The sequence below is a fragment of the Brachyistius frenatus genome, unplaced genomic scaffold (assembly GCF_029030835.1).
Source record: "Brachyistius frenatus isolate BFR_SWC_R1_liver_20210118 unplaced genomic scaffold, ASM2903083v1 Contig_77, whole genome shotgun sequence".
NCBI classification, from domain to species: domain Eukaryota; kingdom Metazoa; phylum Chordata; class Actinopteri; family Embiotocidae; genus Brachyistius; species Brachyistius frenatus.
The window spans coordinates 1,094,981-1,111,944 of record NW_027210676.1 but is presented as its reverse complement, the minus strand read 5'-3'; the positions used below and the strand labels follow the sequence as shown (position 1 = coordinate 1,111,944).

The 16,964-nt window shown below is 40.3% G+C and overlaps 1 protein-coding gene across 3 annotated transcripts in view; it reads right to left on the bottom strand.

The window, feature by feature from the left end:
• The window catches only part of LOC138626780 (FERM domain-containing protein 5), a 65,593-nt gene that overhangs the window by 6,566 nt on the left and 42,063 nt on the right, over positions 1 to 16,964 (bottom strand). The window contains exons 2-12 of one of the 3 annotated variants that reach the window (XM_069708685.1): positions 10,615 to 10,719; positions 9,079 to 9,121; positions 7,377 to 7,455; positions 5,073 to 5,170; positions 4,318 to 4,441; positions 3,302 to 3,389; positions 3,065 to 3,153; positions 2,302 to 2,365; positions 2,081 to 2,172; positions 1,088 to 1,162; positions 23 to 91 (exon numbers count right to left, since the gene is read on the bottom strand). In XM_069708685.1, coding sequence (XP_069564786.1) covers positions 23 to 91; positions 1,088 to 1,162; positions 2,081 to 2,172; positions 2,302 to 2,365; positions 3,065 to 3,153; positions 3,302 to 3,389; positions 4,318 to 4,441; positions 5,073 to 5,170; positions 7,377 to 7,455; positions 9,079 to 9,121; positions 10,615 to 10,719 — 926 coding nt within the window. The remainder of the gene's footprint in view (positions 1 to 22; positions 92 to 1,087; positions 1,163 to 2,080; positions 2,173 to 2,301; positions 2,366 to 3,064; positions 3,154 to 3,301; positions 3,390 to 4,317; positions 4,442 to 5,072; positions 5,171 to 7,376; positions 7,456 to 9,078; positions 9,122 to 10,614; positions 10,720 to 16,964) is intronic. The other 2 variants (XM_069708686.1, XM_069708687.1) reach the window with 2 other exon arrangements.

Sequence of the window (16,964 nt, the reverse complement as noted above, 5' to 3'; positions counted from 1 at the left end):
TCTCCTGAGTTTAGAACTCTACCTGTGTATTTCTGGAGGCTCGCGTTTGATTTTGGCACTCTGCTCCATCACCTCTTTTGCCACTCGTCCACTGTTATAAAGCACAGAGACGATGCTCAGGATGAGTTTCTCACACACACACACACACACACACCGCACACACACAGACACAGACACACACACAGACACACACACGCGCGCGCACACATAACCAGGCTTCCTGGTCTCACCCAGTGCTATGAAAGCCATCACTGTGCAGTGCATGAGCTTCATGATTGAATTAACCAGGTGAATTCAGCTTTGTGTAACTGAATTAGCACCAGTCAGACAAATGCACACACAGACTTGCAAGCAAAAATATCAAAACAATGATCATGGTTTGCCCTTTAACGCTAAACTCAACATTTCACTTGACTTATTAGTAAATATCATGACTGATTTCTACATAAAGGGACACTTCACCGAAATTAACATACATTTGGTCACACTCCTCTAGTTGTATCTATGCAGATTCAGTTCAGTTTTATCTACTGAGGTTTTGAGATGTTCCACCACTAACATAGTATGTCCTTTATCTTTGGTATAAATTATATTCAATGAGAATTCAGAGGATCATCCGAAGGAAATCCATTATTATTTCTGGAAATACACTGTTAGAACATGTGTAAGTCATTTCTCAGTGCTGAACACTGTAAATCTCGTGGATGGATATCTTCAAGACCTGTGCACATAAAAACTGGAACTTTTTTTCAAATGAGTTTTTTTTTTTGGTAATAATTTGAACCTTTAATATAGCACAATGTCTTGGTAACACTAGAGGTCTACAGCAGATACAAAGTGATAGTGCCTCGTGCGATCAGTCCCCTTCACTTCCCCCCTCCGTGTCCTCTGTCTTGTGAGGTGTCAGTCCTATCCTCCGGGCAAAAGTAGGGCTGACATCACAGAACAGAAGGCCAGGAGGCCACGTCTTCTGGGAACACTTCTCTCCGCTTCCAGCTGGGGTGAGGGGAGGGGAGGAGGGGGGAGGGGTTTCTGCAGTGTCCTCCCCTCCCTGTCATCAGTCATACTTCCTCCTCGTGTACTCTACCTGTAACGGAAACGGCTGCCCTTGAAGAACAGGTTGCTGCTGGACATTGTGCGAACCTGACTCGACTTGTCAAGCCTGATGAAAGAAGAAGAAAAAAAAAAAAAAAAGACAATGATGAAGAACAATAAGGTATGCACAATCTACGATACATTCTTGCAAGAATATGGCTCTAATATAATCAGGCATTTGAAGTGTGTATGTAATCTTGGTTTTCTGAATCCCAGGACACGGCAGAGACTAGGATCAAATACCCTGTTTTTTAATTTAATTATGCATGCTGTCTCTTTGCACTGTAGTCTGCACCGTCAACGTGGCTCCATACAGTATTCAATATGCTTCTATTGTCATAGACAGAGACATTAATGTTTAATGTTTTACTTTCAGGGGATATGTGCGCGTCTCCTAGAGACATGATCTTTATCGTGTGCCCTCTTTAGTCCCACTGACTTCCGACCACAGTAAGATCTTAATAAGCGGAAGGCTGATCAAATATTATCAGTCAGCCACTTCAGAGTCATCGAAAGGTCACATTTTATTTCCTCTGTCAATGGCCGTGCTAAGCTCCGCCCTTTTCATGCCCTCTATCTTCCATCCGTTAACCCTTCCTTCCAGCCTTCATCACATGAGCCATCAGCCCGACTCATTACCACACCACTTCCAGCCTCGCAGCTCACACTGCTTGTTTTCGTTAATCACTTTTTCTGAGCTGGAGGGAGCAGAGAGGACCTGCACTGTTATTCCTGGCCGAGACGGGGGAGCCATATCTCAGAAGGAGTGTTAAAGTGCTTGTAGTCTCGTGCCAGTGCATCCTCATTCACTAAAGGTCGGCGCCAACTGACACCTCATTTTACCGCTGATAAACAACCAGAATGGAAGGGCTTTTAAGGACACCAAGGTGCCATGAGGGGTAACCTTCCCGACAGCCTCTGGGGATGCAGACCAGGTGATTACATCACGACGGCTGGGTGACAAGATAAATGAAAGTGGACTCACTTATAGAAAGCTTGATTCTCCACTCCACACTTCCAAAGGTGCTTGCATGCCTCCGGTGTGGGCGCAAAGTACGTCAAGATGATCTTTTTGTCCTGCATGTTGAAAATAAGAGGACGTGCAGGACAATATAACAAACTGAGGCAGAAAGTGGCACTCTACACACAGTGTCACTGCAACTGAGTCTTTTCCCCCATCCCACATCCAACACTTCAAGCTCTCACCTCCTTCTGATTTGCATATATGTGGAAAGTCTTGCCTTCGAACTTGAGTTTGGTCACCTCGTTCCTGTCCGGGAGAGAGTACAGCAACGGTCACACGTACAGCAAGCAGAAACAGAAAGCCTCAGCCTCTTTAAATATTCATGAAAGCCACTTTGAGATCACATAAACAGTCACGGAGCTCTATGTTTGGCTGACAAAACAAATAAGTGATAATATTCCCTCCTGACTAGGAATGGAGAGCGAGAGAAACCTGAGTGCAGCCGAGGGCAAACAAACAAACAAAGCTATTATAAATATTGCAAACATAATACAACAAGCCTGGCTTCATAATGGTAACAGTAAACTCCTCTGATAAAAGCAAACGGATAGATATTGCATAGATTTTCAATTAATCAATAAAGCCTTTCCCTGAATTCAGTTCAGCGGGCATCTACTTCAAGTAGCAGTCGCTTTTTTCAGGATGTCGTCCTGATCTTCTAGTTTTTCTGTGATTCTTGCTGCTGTAATTAGCCATCTGTGCACATACGAGCCCCCGGCTCTTGTCACAGGTAGAGGCAGATGGAGAGGTATTGCTGACTGTGACTGTACAACCAGCTGTAGTGCACCTGCTGTTTCATGTAGATTGCCCCGCACATACGTGTACGTCGAATTAGATCAAATCAAGGCCTGCAGTACAACATTTGTCTTTTTTACAATTCTGCGAGAACTCGAGGAGCGTGTCGTCCTGGTGCTCACGGAAGAAAATGTTTCACTTTGGGCTCACCATCTGAGAAAATGAACCCTCTTGTTTCCCTGTAGCACCACAAACCCAAATGGCGTGAAGGCGAGAAAAGCCGGGTTTCCCGACACATCCTGAAACGCACACAACACATTGGGCATATGTGTTAGCGTGTACTGTGTATCCCATGGTAACATTTCAGCCTTCAAGTTGGACAGAAATGTTTTTGAAATGTTTCGTGTCTAAAAATAGTGCCGCAGTACTTGAAAAATATCACCTAACCTTGCAAGGATGCGGATCAACGCCATATGTCTCCAGCATCTGGGCTTTCAGCAGGAAATTCCTCTCTGATGTTTCAGGTGTCTGTCCACTGGGGGGGAGGGCAATCAGCAGTCAGTCCATTAAAAACAGAGCATAAAATGTCTAAAATTCAAAAGGCTGAAGACTTGTGAGAGAGACACGCGCTACTTAACGTCCAATAATGACATGAATCCATGTGTAAAGATTGGAAGAGGCAGACAGAGATTATACCCAAACAAATCAAATATTAACATGATCGAAGCAAATCAAATATGGGCTGATATGTTTTCATATAGCAGCACTGTGCTTACATTGTGGTGAAGAACGAGGAAACCACTAGTGGGCAGCAGCGTTTTGTGCCGCTTGTCATTCTGCTGCCACAGCATCAAAACTAGACTTGGTTGATGCAATTCTACCTCTATTGTGTCTCAGGGTACATCATTATACAGACAGCTTTTGTTTTTTCTTGCCTCTTATTTGTTCCAGCCACCATTAACTATTAAAAAAAACAAAAAACACTTAACTAACGCAAGATAACATGTTAGAAATTATATAGTACTTCAATAATCAGTAAGACTGATCAGTGTGGGAATGAAAATCTTCATTATCTCAGTTGCGGTTTGGAAATGCTGTTGTTTTCTGTGTGTGCTCTATCTGATCACTTTCATCATCGTGCTCTGCTGCTCTTCCAGTTAAAGCTTGGGCTAAGACCCATCACTAATAACTGTGCAAATAAAGGGCAAGCTCCAATCTGACTGAATTATAAGACTGGATAGTGGAGAAGAGTGTGTGCTGTCCACCGCTATGTGCTCAAATTACCGACAATAATCCATCTAGCCAAGCCAGCGCAGACCAGTGGTACCTCATTACTGCAGTCAATTATATAAATGTCAAAGAGAGTCTAGAGCTCGCTTGGCCTGAATGAGCGCAGGATCGGCAGGTATGCGACACGGAGAGATACTGACAGTGGAGATGCACTCATGTATTGAGTCTCTTACATCAGCTCTGTCTTGTGGATGTCTGCAATCCGTCGCTCCAGCTTCTCAGAGTGTTTGGGGAAGAACTGGAATTTGGAACTGTAACCTTCGGGATGCTTCCCAGGTTCGTAATCACCAATCTCAGCTGAAGGAAAGAAGTTAAATGTTAAACATATTCACAGAACATTCAGAGCACACGAGAGTTCAAAGCTGTTTTAAACACAGGGGTGCTTTTACCAGTGGAGACAGGATAAACACGGCCGGGATTATTTGCGGTCCTTCATGCCACACTGCACTCCCTCAGATGACCCTGATGCTGGTTTCTCTCTGCAAGGAGGAGCTGACCAGGCAGCCCATCTTTAATTCATCAGCCCCTCCTCCAGAAGACCTGCCTCCCCTCAAACACTGTGCCTTCTGTGAAGCTGGCTGTGCCACCGTACGTCATGTGTGTAGTGTTTATTTACGCAATTGTGTGTGAGGAGAGGATGAGAAGATTCCAGATAACTGCTTCAAAGACTTTATAATTGAGCAAGATTTCTTGTTTGTTATGGAGTATACGAGCCATTGAGCCAATTATCAAACAGTACATAATAGCATTTCATTTTACAACGAAAAGCTTTTTACATGTGTTACAGCATACGTGTGAACAGCTGCAGGTACATCCTACGAGGAGTAATTTATGTTCTATTTGCTTGGCATGGGCAAGACAGAGGTTGAGAACGCGGTGAGAAGCACAGAGTGGTACAAGTCATTTCTATCTGTCACTTTGCATTTACCTTGAAGGATGTGGGCAGCAAGCATGGCCGCATCCGAGGTTTTACACAGCAGCCGGCCGTGGTAGAGGTCTCTCTTGATTTGCAGGAAGACAAGATATCTGCAAAGGACAAAAATCATGTGAGACCATCTCACTGCTTATAATAGGAGCGTTGATGGCATTCCTAAATACCCGTAACCACTGGTGAAGTGTAATTTCTCGGCGAAAACAAGGAAGGAATAAAACAATAAGAAAACAGAGGAGGAGTAGCAAACCTGATAAACCTCAAAGGCTGCATGTTGAGTTCACGTTCCCTTTGGGTGCTTTGAATATTTCTTTTTGATTTAGCTGAAATGAGGGTTTTGTTTTGGGGAAAGGAGGGTAGAAAGGCCCTGAGGGAACAGCTGCTACTGAGGCTGTGCTTCTCTTAAAGCCTCCAGCCTAGTTTCAGACTCACTCGACCAATCAGCTCCTTAAGCATGAACTTTAATGAGACAGCATTTGCAGCCAAGACGATGATAATGACAGTGGTGATGACTACTACTGTTATTATTGAGTGAGGCCACCGCATTTAGTGGGATTATTCAGAAACTGTTTTTTAGGAAATAGGACAATCAGTTAGGCAGACCTGCTCCCCTCTGTTTAGACCAAAGGCTATTGATGCTTCTTTTAAGGAAACATGCATTAAAAAGCTGCTTACACATCCCACGTTGTTCCCACTGCAGCTGGCTCTTCAAAGTGTGAACAGTAACATACATTAGGTATTAACATCGACGCCCATTTGGTTCTGATAGCTGTTGATGTTTGAATTACATGAGAAAACGTGTACACAAATATGAGCGCACACACACACACACACACACACACACACACACACACACACACACACACACACACACACACACACACACACACACACACACACACACACACATTAGATCAATAATAACATTTCACCATACTTTACACTAATAGTCTGTGGTAGAAAACATTAGTTCTTCCAACAATGACTAGAAAATATCTGCTATTAAAATAAAAGGCCTTTAATAACCACAGACCATATATAAAAGTGGATGAGGCAGATGCGGAAGTCACATAAACTGCAATACCACTGAGTGCCGCTAGGGGTTGTCTCCAAAAAGCCTCTGGCTCTATAAACTCCCATCCAACCTCTCTCATGAAATGCAAAAGCAATCATTTTTTTCGGGAAGTTATCATGGTGTTGTTAGCTCAAGTCCGTCCTTCTTTTCTGGTGGTCCATCTGAAAATAATCCTGTAATCAATTCAAAATCAAGCCTCAAAAAGCCTGTTTTTACTTTTGTTATTTTATTTTTAACAGCATGCTATAAATATCAAAATATCTCTGTATTTGTAATCTATAGAATGTGTATATGGCAATAACATAATGAAATAATGTCCAAACAGTCCACACACAATAAAATATTTAAAAAAGGGACACACTGAGCACATTATTATTTATACTCCTCAGACAGTGTGGTCTCCACTGTCATAATCATGTATCACTCCTCCCCTCCGCCCCCCCTCACTCCTTTCACAATCCCTCCTTATTCCCTTCCACTCTCAATAAGCACCCTTTGCCCCCTGCCACCTCTATCCACTCTATTCATTATGTACACTACATGTGGTGCACATTTCATCTCATTGCACCTCGGAGAGACAGAGTGGATCCCTCTCCCTCCGGTCAGTCGTGAATACATCAGCACATACACACATTCACCGGCTGGCTACTCTCGGTGTCATTTGGGGGAAGTGTGAACTCACTGCTGTTCAGTGTTTGTGAATTTTCAGCAATTTCACTGCGAATTATTTGGAAGTAAAATAACAGGGTCCCATTTAGAGTGAATTAGCATTGGGAGGGGAGGGGGGCATTTAAACACAAAACGTATTAATGATGCTACTTTTAATGTTCAACCCATTATCTTTCAGAGCTACCAGGGAAGGCTTTTACATTCAGGCTTTTACACAAACTGTGTAATATTTATCATAATGTTTTAGACAGTACTCAAGCATTTCAATTATGAAAGGCCATAAATAATGTTTTAGAAGTAGACATGTTTGCAGTGTCAAAAAGTTTTAGAGCACGATCTGTACTACAGGCCAATCTGTAGAAACAGAAACAACAACCGAGCACAGCTGCCTTTCAAAGGTTTGTGCAACGATGGCCATCTTCTCCATGACAAACGTTTTCCTTACTGGTAACTGAAACTGGTAACTAGATAAACTCTATCTGCAGAGGAAAAAAAAAAAACGCATGAAGATCATTTATCATCTCGTCTGAAGTGAAAGCCACCACAGGAGGTCATACCGAGTGATTTCCTCCTTCAGAGAAGCAGGTTCAGGAGGGTAGAACTTGACTCTCAGACACATGGTGAACGGAGGCTGAGCTGCAGGAAACAAACAGCAAACAGTTTCGAAATTTACAGGAAGAATTTCCCGCTAATACATCAATCAATCAACACAAGAAGAAGGAAGACATTAAAGATTGAGATACTCAGCTGTCCTGATCAGTCCTCTTACAGTCATTTGCATAATTTTACATACTTACTTATTAAGCATGGACTCTAGTTAACTGCAAGGTATCATAACTGTGGCATCAGTTATTGGTGGATGTTTATTGTAATGTGTTTTTTTTTTTCTATTTCTATGGTGATTTTAAACATCTGGCCAGGATTATAATGAGCAATCTAGGCAAAGTCATTTACAGTTCTTGTTTCTGTTGATCAATGTGCATCATTCCTGTTAAAAAAAAAAAAAGAATAAAATTCATCCTGAAAAAATATAAACTAGTGATTTTTTTTTTTAATATGGACTAATCTCATCTCAATCTTGATGAATCATTTCCATTATAGAGAGTCACAAAAAAACAACAATACATGCCCATCACATTTCTGCATGTTGTATCCATTTGAAATCCTTGTTTTACAAATGAACTTGGATTCCTTTCATTTCAGAGATAAGGAGGATTTCTGGGGAATATAAATCTTAGCATAGTGCATGCTGGGAAATATATGCAAATATTCACACAATGTTTCCATATAAATTAATTTGATGAGTTAAATAAACAACCAATTCGACTTTCCGTCCACCGAATTTATGATCTCTAAAGATTTGAAAGTGATCATGTAACAATTTAGTTATATAATTGCATGAAGTTGATGTGAGGAAAAAAGTTGAATTTGATTTAAATTAACTTCTTATGAAATTATACATTGCAGAGAATAAATTAAACTCAGTGAAAATTGGTTTTCCTGCACCCTCAACACAAGTCAGCAGAACTTTATCACTTTGTAATAAAACACAAAATAATATACAAATTTATCAGCACTCCCTTTCATTATAGCAGAGACTAGCTTGATGGGTTTTTTTTTTTGGCGCAGTTTAAATTTTCTCTTCAAATACTGATTATTTTTGTTTCTTCAGTTGAACAACTTTTGTTATGTATGCAGAAGAATATAAGTTATTATACTGTGGAAGAAATGTTTGGGGTCTTTACTTAAAACAAGAACACAATGCACAACATAGTAGTCCTGATTTTAACATCTTATATTCGTAACATGCAAAATAAGTTGTCTAAAAATGTACTTAAAGCATAAAAAATACTTTTATACAGTATTAGTTTATAGAGCATATGATATTACAAAATAATTTTTACTGATGTACTTGTGTTTTATGTTTTATTGTTTAAGGCGGAGCAAACTAAACGTCTTTATGTACTTTTGGGTAATTTATTCAATATGTATTGATTGTATTTTACAGACTCAGCAGCGTTTTGTTTTGTAAAATATTATTCTGCAACTTGAGTAGATGTTTGGTGTTCATATTACGTTAATGACAGTAAGGATTATTTAGTTATGTTTGTGTTGCATAAATTGGCTGTTGTTAAATCAATTGAATGGATTCCAATATGTTATTTACTATCATCAGTGGCACCTTGTGTTGAGTATAAGGAATTTAATTGCTGAGTTTCTGAGATTGTAAACAAATAAACATAATCAGAAAGTACTTACACTTCATTTGCTTTGCAATTGATTTTGTGAACTCCAACCAGTGCTGCATGGGGAAGGAACACAGAAAAATGCAAATGACAAAATTTCACAAAACATCCTCTGTGAGTAATCCACACATTTTGGTATCAGTTGCCGTGATGTTGAGCTGTTACTACTGACAGTTTTCTGGGGAAACCTGTTGGTACTGCGCATGGTGTTACAACGACACTGTTCGAGTCGCGAAATGTGTTAAAAATGCATTGAATTTCAATTTGAAAGGTTTTCTTTTATGAAACCTTTGAAGATTTCAGGTAAATCGGCTCAAACCGCTCCGTTCCACCCGCTTCTTGAGACACTGTTGGAGTACTTTAACATGCTCATTTGAGCATTGAGCTTATTGTGACAGTTACACTTCCTCTGTAACTGCTGCCATATCCAGATTCTTCTTTCATCCTGGAACCATATTCTCTCTCCATCTTTCCACCCAGGTTGCCTTCTCGCCAACCCAAACCACCCACAGCAACAACCACCAAAATAGTCCTGAGTGACAGCATTGGAGATGCAGCATCAGCAGGACTCGGCTCTTTTCTGCAGGACTACAACATGATCCGTGAACATGTTAATACTTCATGAATCAAGCAGTGCGACTACATGCCTCGTAGCAGAAGAGCTGGATGGGACAGCCTTCAGTCTGAAAGGCGGCTTGAATGAGAGAAACTGAAGAGAACACAACTTTTCACTCTGGACCATAATCTCGCTCTCATTCTTTGACTAAAATGTAATACATTAAATTTTTGAAGGACAGCCATGCATTGGATTTTCATTCAGCAGCGCAGTCACGAGTGTGAAGTCATTCCCAGTTCACGTTCAACAAAAGTTGAGATATAACAAGGCTGACTCAGCTCAAACTCAGTTTTGTAATTTCATCTCAAAGATTGGCTTACATTTTCTTACAACAAAAGTAGGAACTACTGCAAAACTTAATATCCACCACGCTCTACTTCTGGAGCTCGTTAGATGGATGATACCACTCTCATGTTTATGTCATGTCTTTGCATTGAATGAGAAGGCGAAGCTTGGAGGCACTTAGCTTAGCTTAGCATAGAGACTGCAAGCAGGGGGCTCGCCCTAGCTCCAAAATTAACACATTGGTATCAATAATCTCATCCCAGCATCAGCAGGAAAGAGAATTCATTATTACCTAAAATGGAGCTGTCTTTTTATTAAACACAACAGTGCCAGACCAAAGGACATATACTGTTCTATACACCATACATGTGCAATTAAAAGAAACGCACTCCTACAGGACTTTAAAACAATATGTCGGTTTGTCTTCAATGCTTGTGATTCTCTTTAGGACATGGGCTTGAATGCGTACTATTGAATGGATTTTCTCTCTTAGGTCTGTCTTAAAGAGGAATAGAGAAGACGAAATAGACTAAATCTTATTTTAAACATAACTTTTTAAGGGTATTATTATGAAAACAAGAAATCAAATCCTCATATGCACGCACACAAAGAAACACACACACACACACACACAAAAAAAACACCGACCCGCTGCTTGTCTGGATCCACATATCTGATGCCAAAATAGTCCTTCTCCAGTAAGTTGAGGTGGTGGCAGATGAGGTCAAACAGATACTGTCCCTTTGCATCCCGCTGCAACAAACAAGAAGAAAAAAAGAAATTAGCAAACAACAAATCACAAACATGTTAGAGCATGCGACCAAAAAGATTCAATAAAGAAAAGGCTGGCCTGAGTTTAAACATGAGGAATAATTTCTGCCAGCAGAATGTGCTCCAGTTATTTTTTTTAAAACTCCACCACAGATATCTCGGATTCATCTAATATTAATACACAGCCGGAACCATCTGAAGTGTCAAGAATAAACCCCATCACACAGCTAAAACAGGAGCTCAAACAGAGGACGGATTAAAAGTGCTGAGATCTAGTCGGAGTTTTGATAATACTTTGCATTCTGAGCCTCGTGAGGAAGCTTCCCAGGGACACACTTGTGTTTATTTCAGCAGAGAGAGAAGCCTGGACATCCTGCTCTGCATCCAATATATCTGATACTCCCCCCTCTAGTTACAACAGTACAGTCTGCATAGCACTGCTGAACATTGTGGCTTAAAACAGAACATTTGATTCTGACTGAAACAGACTTTTTTTTTCTGCAGGAAATCAAACTGCAGCACATAATGCCGTTTGACATAGCATTCGTTTTAAACATAACTTTTTAAGGGTATTATTATGAAAACAATAAATCAAATCCTCATATGCACGCACACAAAGAAACACTCCTCAATAGGACAAAAAGCAAATTAAATGTTGCTCAACATAATGTGTTGCTTTCCCACTGGAAGTACTTAAAACACCTGTGAGAGATGCAAATACATTTGCATAAGTACATTAAGAGTGATTATTACAACCGGGTGCATCACTGTAGTAAGCCAGGCAGAGTATTAATTCAGTTCTTTCACTTGTAAAAAACCGTCGGAGGTGCCACACAGTGCAAATCAGTGACAGTATGGAAATTAGTATGGAAATCTAAATGGTGAAGACGGAAGAGAAACACATGAGGACTCTCAAACTGTACCATCGTATCTAAAATAAACCTCAATTTTCTAAGTTTAAATTTCAAGTAGATTTACTAACCTGGACATCATAAACTGGCATGTTTTTCAGGGGGTTAACCTCTAAATACTTTAAATTCAGCAAGTAAATCTGCGCTGTTAGCGACATTTCTGCACCTTGACTTTTGTGGCATTAAAGCATGACATCAGAGCAGAGTGTATGTCTGGTAAATGTGATGAGGTTAGAAGGTATGTGATTAATCAGTATCAGGAAGACAGCAAACATTAATCCTGGAGCCACTCCAGTATTGTCGCTGCTCAGTGTCTGCCACCATGCTGGAGAAACAGCAGGCCACGTGTCACATCACAGACTTGTTTCAATGGGGAGCTCTTTCTTTCAAAGGAGGGTTAGTCGCTCTCACAAACGCCTGCGAGAAGTTACACTGTTGATCGGCATTTAGAGGCAGCATCTCTACAGCTTTGTAGTTACTCTATGCCCATGTGCGAAATGGGGCTGCTAAAGCTGCACTAGTGAACATTCCTATATGAACAAGGAGTTCAACGACAAAGTGAAATGTAAAATGCAGAGAAATATCACCTGACTCTGCATTATGATGGGTATTTTTTGAGTGTTTTTCACCTTATTGTTTTGGTTCTCTAACATATAACTCCATTGTTTTGGTTACTTCTCACAGCACTCATTAGTATTATTTCTAGATGCTGATGGCGACACTTTTCAGCCAAAAAGCTCCAATAAACCCACTCGACACGAACTGCCCACAAAACTCAAAACTGCAAACTGACAAAGTGCCCAGCAGGTGAGCTCATGAAGCTCTTCTATGACAAATACTTAGTGAAAGGCAAACTATTTTTTTCACATTTCACATTGTTTAACTGCAAGCTAATGGCATCTTCTTACAAACATTTAGATAAAATGACAAGTTATTGATATTGCAGAGACGTGCATGCTTGATGTATGGCATGTAAAATGCCCCCCACCCCGCAGAGCTTTGCTATTGCTTTTTCCCCCTGTGACGGCAATGGCCATGGCCGGAGGCATTTGTTTTTGGATTGTCCGTCCATACATATGAACCCCAAGCCTAGCGGCCCTGCATTGGCGGAATCTCCCTGACAGCAGAGCATTTGAAAGCCAAAAGGCCAGATATTTAGGTTTGAAACCAAAACAGGACTAAAAAGAGTGATTATTGAACTTGTGATGTTGAGCGGGAGCCAGAAACATGAATGCAAATCAATGCTTTTACTGTGTGTTGCTGAATGTGTAAATACAAAGTAGAAACAGTTTCAACTTAATCGGTAATAAACGCTTGGTTAAATTTCTGGTTTAATATACAGATTCATTTCTCAGATATTTCCTGAGCCAAATCAGAAAACTTTTTCAAATTTGGGGCCATATTTAAATTTCAGTTTACAATAATGAGTTTGATGGAAAAAAGATCTTGTAGAAAAATAGTCTTGTATTCCTCAAACTACGGCAATAAAATCTAAAACAACACCCAGCCTGGCTTGTATGCATTTTACAAGGAACTGCAGTTTTAGGCCTTGTTTCCGTTCGGCTATTTTAATCCAGACATCTGGCCTGGCCGTGAGCGGATCAAATAGTGACCAGTTTTAGGCGGAGTGTTTCCACCTTGCGTCAACATGCGTCCTCGGGTGAACACCCGAGGTCGGATCTCGCTTCCACCGCTGTTTATGCAAATCAACACATAGGCTACGTCACCAAAATATACAAGTAAATAAGCACAAGAACAGGAACCTGAACATCAGAACCCCAATGATTCAGGTCAGATAAACTCATTGTTCAAGGATTAACGGGGGCGGGGTCTCTCACAGCTGTGGGTCTGATGTGTCGGAAATTTCAGGAGACAGACTGCAAGACAGACAGATGCATGACAAGAGGAGTTTAAGATACAGGTCGGCTATTTAATGCGCTGTCTGTTACAAATACAGCGTTATGACGTATTTCACGTTTGTAAATGTCTGAACACCGGAGTTTGTAAGTCTAATTCACAGCCTGAAACGTTCGGCTCGTTAGATGAATTAGTTATAGATCTACAGCACGTCTCCGGTCCGTGTCTCCCGCTGCTATGGATGATGTGTGTCGGAAATAACACAATATTAACTAAAAGAGACCAAGACAAACCCAGAGGAGGCTTTGGTGAAACGAGCGTCGTGTGTTTTAATTCACTAATCAGCTGCTTCGTAATATCAGTTTGCTGTAAGTTTATCCCGCTGTCAGTTGGCTACAGTTTAGCTGATCATCAGAATCACACAGGAGATTAAAGAAAAAGAAAAGAAGAGCAGACAGAGATCAGATCTGGAATCGAAAGACTAAATGGAGAAAAAAAAAAAATCCAAGACGAATGAACCTGCTGTGACGTGACGGTAACTCATCGAAGCGTCAGATACCAACACAGGAACGTGGAGCTGCATTTATTTTTTATTGATATATTAAGAGTACGTCAGCTGAGTAGGCGGTCTTACAATGCGTCCTCAGGATGGATTGTGTTTCCACTACTGAACGAATGTGGACACGTGCCGTGCCAGGCCAGGCCAGGCCAGGCACTCGGGTCTCAGCCCTCATCATGACTCATGAGGAGGTCAGCTAAGGTCAAGGTTGAACAGCCAGTTGGCTGCCTCACTCCTCCTCCTTCTCATTTTGTGCTCGTTTTCTGCGTGGCAGCAAGGGGAAGTGTCCCTGGCAGCACTCTCCTCCATGTCATTACTCAGGCTGCAGATAGCAGCCACTTCATTAGGACACATCCCTGTCAATGCTGAGCTTGTCGCTTAACCGCCGTGACTCTGTGACCGAATGCGGATTGGAGCTCTGCGACTGGAGGTAGCTGACCTTTCTGTAGCGAGACCGAAGGGCTTCATGAGTGCTCGCCGCTGTCACTTCAACATTGTTACTTCATTGTAATATCACAAACCAATCTGACGTGCCTGCTAACTACAGAGCCTCGACAAAATGGATAGGCCAGGATCCTTCAGTGACACATACAGGCAAGGTTTTTTTCAAAGGATCACAGACATACACTATGTATAAACACAAATTTAAAAAAAAAGCTGGTTTTCTACAGTAATCTGACTTCTAAAACTTCACGCATAAAAGGAACATGACTCTGAGGTTGGGGATAAGAAAAATACAATTTTTCCAGAAAAAAGCTTTTTTTTTTTGTTTTTGCGACATGCACATTTAAAATGATCCGCCACTCTTGCTTAATCGAATTTAGATCTGAGACATTCAGGTTTGCTTCGCTTACGATATAACAACACAGAAACAAAGAAAGCTGAAAATATTGATGTGTTTTTAAAGTGTATAGCATGATTCCTCATTTGGTTTCATTACTGGGCTCAAAATCCTGCTATAGGGAGCTGTTGAGAGAAACAAAGCCAAACATATTCAAAACGGCTCCGTGGCAGAAGACACACTGAGTCAGAAAGGACATCTGTTCTTTTGTTGCACGGAAAGAGCAAGTTTGTTAGTATTCATCAGCACTCCCACCCACCTCCCTCCTTCTGCTCCCCTTTCTTGCTCCCCTACACAGCACAGCTGCATTATTCCCCCACCACTCTCTCTAAATACAAGATCGAGGTGATTGCAAGAGAGAAAGAATGTCCTGAAATTTCTGATTAATACTAATGAGCCATTTCCTCACCTGGACTGGCACCTCGATGGAGCAGTAGAGAAACCTCAGGCGATTTACCAAAGGTTTTATTGGTTTTGACACGTGGCAGAAAGAGTTTTTAACACAACCAGGTGACCAGCCATGACCCTGTTTACAACACCCAGTCCTGTTTTGTTATATGTATTTAGTAAACGGGCATAAGTTAAAACCCTCTGTCACCTCAGTAAGGAAAAAAGTAAACAGTGAGTTAAGACTGGAATAAATTGTAAGAATGGCAATTTCTTCAGTACGAAATCATCTACAGCCAAATGTTTCTGATGTGCAGAAAATTATGGAAATATCAAATATCAAAGAGCCACATTAAATTGATTCTCTGGAGAAAAAGATATCATATGTTGAGGCAACAGAGGCCAAAGGTAGAGCTTAGCTTCAACTAAAAAGCAAAAGCCCAGTCTTGCTCTGAAAATACAAAATTAATCAAGAGCGTACCCGGTAAAGAAGAGCTGGTCTCTCCTTGTTACTTTCTTAAAGAAACAGTGTGTAGGATTTATTGGCATCTAGTGGTTAGGCTGCAAATTTCAACCAACTGAGCACCTCTCGCTTCACCTTCCCTTTCCAAACGTGTAAGAGAATCTATGGTGGATGCAAAACTCGCTAGAGCTGGTGTTTGGTTTGTCCCTTTTGGGCTACCGTAGAAACATGATGAGATTTGTGGGAGCTCCATGGCGGTCTCAATCTAAGGTGATAAAAACACAACAATTTTTAGTTTCAACAATTATGAATAACATTACATTTCTGCCAGTACATCCTCCGAAATCCTTCCTAGAAACCTTTAATCAGTGTTTAATGTCATTTTCATTCATTAGTATTGAGGAAATCTTTCAGAGAAATGCTGAGACAGCTTTTAAATTTTAAGTTTGGTAATATGACCCATTTTAGGGGTCCCAAACCCCAAGTTGGATACCATTGCTTTAACAGATATTGTAACCACCCAAAGTTTTTGATATTAAATTCATTAGACAAAATAAAATAAATAATGTAGAGCTGCAATGATTAGTCAAGTATTCAAATAGCTAATTGAAGAAAAGTAATCAGCAAAGATTTAAGATTAATTAATCATTTTGACTTTTTGTTAGGAAATACAAGACTAAAGTCTCTGTATCAAGCTTCTTCAATGTGAGGATGTGAAATTTTGCTGCTTTTCTGCTGTTGTATTATTTAATTGTAAACAAAATATCTTTTTTTGTTTTTGTCCGTTGATCGAACAGAACAAGGGATCTAAAGACATCACTTTGAATTCCCGGAAACTTTAAAGGATTCTCACTTTAGTTTTTCATAGTATAAACAATTCATCGATTAATCAAAATATCTGATCAATACTGAATATCATTTTTAGCTGCAACCCTAAAATAATAACATGAATAAATAGACCTTTTCAATTCTGAAATTGTCCAACAGTCCAGTTTTGAGAATTTAGCTCATTATTCTTGAATTTCATTCTGTCACTTTTAACAATAAAAAAGGTTGTTGCAAGTAATTTCTATTAAATCCCACTATGTTTCTTTTTTTTAAATTTTTTTTTTTTAAATGTTGGGTCTCCTAAACAGATGTAACCTGAGTAGAAAGCCTGGAAGTACTTTTGATAAAACCTTTTAATTTATTAATTATTTGTCTTTATAT